At 34.0% G+C, this 5,322-nt stretch overlaps 1 protein-coding gene across 2 annotated transcripts; it reads left to right on the plus strand.

The window, feature by feature from the left end:
* The first annotated feature begins 920 nt into the window (after window positions 1–920).
* On the plus strand, window positions 921–4,134 carry LOC140891237 (defective in cullin neddylation protein AAR3). Of its 2 annotated transcripts, none has more exons than XM_073299621.1 (9): window positions 921–1,144; window positions 1,582–1,711; window positions 1,830–1,881; window positions 1,976–2,051; window positions 2,162–2,244; window positions 2,641–2,737; window positions 3,087–3,132; window positions 3,366–3,448; window positions 3,530–4,134. In XM_073299621.1, the coding sequence occupies exons 1-9, from the start codon at window positions 1,087–1,089 to the stop codon at window positions 3,826–3,828; spliced, it is 924 nt and encodes a 307-aa protein (XP_073155722.1). In that variant the 5' UTR covers window positions 921–1,086; the 3' UTR covers window positions 3,829–4,134. The 2 variants fall into 2 exon arrangements, with proteins under 2 accessions (XP_073155722.1, XP_073155723.1); XM_073299622.1 differs by having other exon boundaries at window positions 3,533–4,134.
* The last annotated feature ends 1,188 nt before the right edge of the window (window positions 4,135–5,322 follow it).

A 5,322-nucleotide genomic window follows, 5' to 3' on the forward strand; every position in this document is an offset into this window, starting at 1 on the left:
TAAAATAAATTATGTTTACATTAAACTAGGATATTTTGTTAATATATATATATATATATATATATATAGAAACATTCATCTTTTTTCTAAAAAAAATAGAAAATTTGATAACAATTTGAACAAGTTCGAATATAGATATTGCCATATTGGACCAGTTTGGATACAGAAACTTAAGCTTAGCAAAAACGCTTAAATAAGTTCATTTTTAAGTGTTTTTAATTCAAAAATGGAGAAGCGATTTTAACTTTTGGATATATTTTTAAAAAGTTTTTTTATTTATTTAAAATTTTAAATATTAAAAAGCAAAAGCCCAAAACATTTAGAAATACCTTTTTTAACCAAACACAACAATTGTAAGAAAATTTTTTTTTTAGTGTTTTTATCCGCTCGACTTCTCAACTAAACGGGCTCATTGTATTTAAAAGAAATTAAGGTGTTTTTATTAAAGTAGAAGCATAAACGGTATTTACGTTTGAAATAAGAGGATGTTTGACTGGGTTTATAAGGTCCATTAAACAGTATAAGTGCCCCTAAGGGGTGTTCAAGTTGGTGGAGTAAGTGAACTCTTGACCATATGTCAGGAGTTCGATTTCCCCTGCCAACACTTTGGAGTGTGTTTACCTTGGAGTGTGGTTTGCCTAACTAGCGTAATTTGCAGGCTATTGCATTAGTCCGGGGGTTTATCCAAAGTCCACCGAAAGACAGATTATAAAGCGGTCAAATATTTTCTTTAAAATAAAATACGGTCACACCGAATTTTTTAAAACAATTTATAAGCTATCAAATAAGTTTTTTGACCTTCACATGAGTCAATGAGCTTATGTGGAATGAGATCCTTTTGGTGTCGAAATAGATATAGATATATCTATATAATATAATATAATATAATATTATTATATAAAAAAGGCAAGGTAATTATAGGAAAGCTTGCTTGATGGATGGTAGCCATCGTTGTTAGCGTGCGCTGGCAGTCGACGCGGAAAAATACAGAGGGAAACTTCGGCCGCTGCTGCCATCGCCGTCAAATCGGTGGATTCGAATTTAGGGTTCCGTTCCTCCAGGAACCCTAAACATCCCCAATTTGCCATGGACTCCATCTTGCCAACTTCTTTCGACATCTTTGAAATCTACCGCCAATATTGCGGTATTTTTATCTATTCCCTTCGTTGTTGTTCTTTGGTTTTTTTTTTTTTTTTTTTGGGTTTTTATTTGTGTTGATCGATTTTTATATGAATCTTGAGTAGCGGGTTCTGTAATTCTTGTTTGTATGTGTATCAACAATTAAGAAACTTGCAACTTCTCGTGGATTACGATTTTCTGCCATTATTCGATTAGTCCGTGTCTTTTTTTCGGTTTGGTATAATTTTTCTGGGCTTTTATTTTCTTGCTGGTTAGTTTCTGCGTTGCAATGCGTTTTTATTTTGAGGAGAATACCGATTTATTTTAAAAAGTTGAACCGCAGGGTAACCAATCCATAGACGATCCATGAATTGTATAAAAGATTCTGATTTACCAAATTTTGACTACCGAATTCCTCTTATTTGTATTGCAAGTAATCCGAATATTTGGTGTCTTATGCAGATATCACATCGGGGATGCCTTCTGCAGTTGGTGATTGTTGTATGCCTGATGAAGAGCCGCAGAAAATGAGATTCATCAGAGAGGCACTATCACAGTTATTGGAAGTGGTGGAGTCCAAATCGAATACGAGGTATCTGTCTGAAGCTTTTGAGTCGTTAAATTTTATACGTGCCATAGAGCATTTACTCCATGGGAAAAGCAGGTATTACTGGGTTTGTATTGACTGAATTATGGATCATTTGTTACAGAGTTACAATTATTGAGGAAGCCTACAAGCTGATGTTGGGAATAGGCTTGATGGTAAGATATTATCTACGAGTTACTTCTGCTGACTGTGGAATCTAAACCCCGTGAATCTAATCTTTTCAAGATTTCTCCTGCTTAATTTCAACAGGCAGATTTATCAGATTTCTCACGCTTCTATGACTTTGTTTTCTTCATTTGCCGAGAAAACGGTCAGAAGAACATCAGTAAGTTGATCTCTTTGTAACGCCTTATCGCAAATTAATATCTTGCCACAAGGCTTATTTTCTATCATATTTCTAAGTAACCACCATATTATATTAAAATCATCGTTTAGCTGTAAGCAGAGCTGTTATGGCTTGGCGATTAGTTTTAGCTGGAAGGTTTCGACTTCTGGATCAATGGTGCAATTTCATTGAGGTAATTTCTTGCAATCGAGCTTCTACTATTTCTTTTGTGAAGAATTTGTGTCTCTATATCTTAACCTTTTTAGTTGTGTTGTAGCTTTCTCTCTTTTATTTATTTCAAATGTATGGGTGAATTTTTTTGACTGGGCACGAAATGCTCAAATTATCGTGAACAACGTGCCTGTCAGCTGTGTAACAAGATTGGCCGACACAGTTGCATGGCGACGTATTGTCACACTGAACAATTGTGGCTGGAAATTGCAATCAAATATTAAAGATAATTAGTGGCTAGAGCGATATTTATATTTAAATTGATTTTGCAACAAAATGGTTATTTTAATAGTTCCTTTATTTTGATGGTATTTGTCCTCGACTCCTCTGCATATTGTAATATTTTCTTGTTCTCCAGGAAAATCAGCGGCATAACATATCAGAGGATACATGGCGACAAGTTCTTGCCTTCAGTCGTTGTGTGCATGAAAACCTTGAAGGGTACGATCCTGAAGGTATTATTGTATGCTGCCATTGATATCTTACTAATTTAGCTGTTGCTGATGACTTCTATTGCCTCGAAGCTTGTCTTATTTCTTTTACATGGGGGCTTTTACTTCCTATATTTGATGAAAAAGGAGAAGATGTGTAAAATGTTTTCCCTGTGTCGAAGGTCTCTCTTGCTTGAGCTTTGCTGTCTTATTTTCCAGCTTCATGATATCGATAAGAAGCATCTCTTGAAATTGAATGAGCTTTTTGAACCTGTACACAAAATGATAATCAAGGCTTATATATTGCTTTATTTTATTTTTTAAAAAAAGTCTCTTACTTTCTTATCTCATTTGATTGTTTTGTGTTTTACAGGAGCTTGGCCTGTCTTAATTGATGACTTCGTTGAGCACATGTACAGGTACCATCTTAAATCTTAACAAGTTCAAAATATGTTTTTTGCCATCCATACTCTACCAAGTTATTTAGTCAATACTCATTAGTCATCAACACTTGCGGATGTGAATGTTGTATATTCTTCGTGACAATCATACAAATGTACTTGAATTGATCTCACTCACTACTACCTAAATTTTACTTCTTGGTTGTCTTCTCCTTCGTTTAGTTAGCTTGAGAAATTATTTATGTATTCAGGATCAGGGGATCGGTAGAAATTCCAAAAGTATCCTGGGATTGTGGTGGCTTAGAACCCCAACCAAGTGAAGACTCTCTCACAGGTACTTTGGCACTTTATCCAGCCTCTTAAACTTGACAGAGCATGACATTTAATCCCCCTTCCTAACATATGTGTGATGCAGTAGGATTGAAGAACCTGCCTGGCTCAAAGAGAAAGTCCTGCGACAACTTGCAGATGGAAATGGACATTTCCGAGGGGCATGCGAGCCATATCTGTACCACAAATTCTAAGAGGAGGCATATTTATTTTGACAAGTCTGTTATGTTGGGGCAGAATCAGCTCTTGAAAGCTGCATACACTTTCAACGAAATGGACAAACACAAAAAGAATTCCGTTGGGTGCACAAAATCTCTTAACGCCGTCGAAGGCTCCCTGTCAAAGGGTTTTGCCAGGCTTTTGTCTGGCCATTCTGCGAGATGAAAGTTCATGATGTTTCACATGGTTGCACCAAAACTCGCCATCAAGGACAGGCAGACAAAAGGAATGGCTGCGGTTCAAAGATTCACATACGAAAGGATTACATATTCCACGGAAGTTGGGATAGATGGAGAAGAGATTAATTTTATATGGTGAGCTGCTTGTTTCCTTTTGTTATTGGTTTGTCTTCCTGTGCACGACGTGTTTCGGGCCGGAAATTGTTAAAACTATATATCAATATGTTGCACTGTTTCACAACAGATTGTATTGTGCCACTGCCATATTTTGAATTCCAACACCCTTAATTTATTTTCTTGTTTCCTTGATTTTTTGGCTTGTCATGAAAATTCGCTGAAGCCTTTTATCTAGTCACTATTCTCCGGTCTCCTCTCTCGATAGCCAAAAGACCCAACCAAATATTTATGCATGTCAATGAATTAGGGACTATAAAAATTACTGTATGCAGTATTTCCTTAATGTGCAAAAGTACATTGCTAATTAATTATACAGTGAAATATGTACATCAAATGAATGTTATCTCATTATTATCGTATGTTATAGAAGAAAAATGGGTGATAATTTTGTTTAGTTTGATGGATGGCGAGATAGATGAGTCGATGTGGTTGAATTAAAAAGTTCAATTATCAAGTGAATTATCAAGTGTAGAAGAAATTTTCCCTCTTATAAATTTGAACGTTTTATATTTTACCACCTCGATCTGCAAGGATTATTTACTCACTGTTCAAAGAAAAATCCATTCTCAATTATATAATTGAAAATTTTTAAGATGTGATGCTAGTGCACAAAGTTTATTATTATTATTTTTATTTTTTGTAGGGTTAAGATAAATAGACTTGATTTACGTATAGAATGAAAAATAATACTTTGAACATAAAAAATAATAATTTTCTATGGATCAAGTTGAAAAAGTGATCCGTCTCATAAAATTAATCATGAGACTGTTTGATTACAATTTTTGTGCTTTAATTTCAGTAGAAAACTTCAACTCTTTGTAAGGTTAATCACAAATCTTTTCGTCTATTGTGATGTTAAAAAATTAAATTATGATAATTTATTTTAATCTTAATTATGAAATTATTTAACTTGAATAATAAATAAATAAATAAAAATGTTCAAATTGGTGACGCTTGGCCCTGACCCAAAATAAATTGAGATTTTGAGTTAATTTATACTCACGATACATTGAATGCAAAATCTTACGTGATAATACCAAAATATCATGATATATTTGTTGTAAATATCGTTGTACGATATATTTGTTGTACCTCTAGCATTATTCATAAAACATGAGCACACTGTAATAATTATTTTGAGGACACAAATTTATTTATTCCAAAATTACCATTTCCTATCAATTACCCACTGAATCTACTCCATGTTTTAATTTTTAAAAAATATAAAATAATATTTGCAACCTCTAAAATAAGTGATATGACGAATGTAGCGAGGCGTTCATTCTACGCGAAAAGACTCTGC

The sequence above is a fragment of the Henckelia pumila genome, chromosome 3 (genome assembly GCF_033568475.1).
Source record: "Henckelia pumila isolate YLH828 chromosome 3, ASM3356847v2, whole genome shotgun sequence".
Classification (NCBI taxonomy): Eukaryota; Viridiplantae; Streptophyta; class Magnoliopsida; order Lamiales; family Gesneriaceae; genus Henckelia; species Henckelia pumila.

Coding starts and splice junctions, on each gene's coding strand:
- LOC140891237 (XM_073299621.1), top strand. CDS start 1,087: ATGGACTCCATCTTGCCAACTTCTTTCGACATCTTTGAAATCTACCGC. Junction 2,052..2,161: donor AAACGGTCAGAAGAACATCA/GTAAGTTGATCT, acceptor ATCATCGTTTAG/CTGTAAGCAGAGCTGTTATG. Junction 3,449..3,529: donor AAGTGAAGACTCTCTCACAG/GTACTTTGGCAC, acceptor TGTGTGATGCAG/TAGGATTGAAGAACCTGCCT.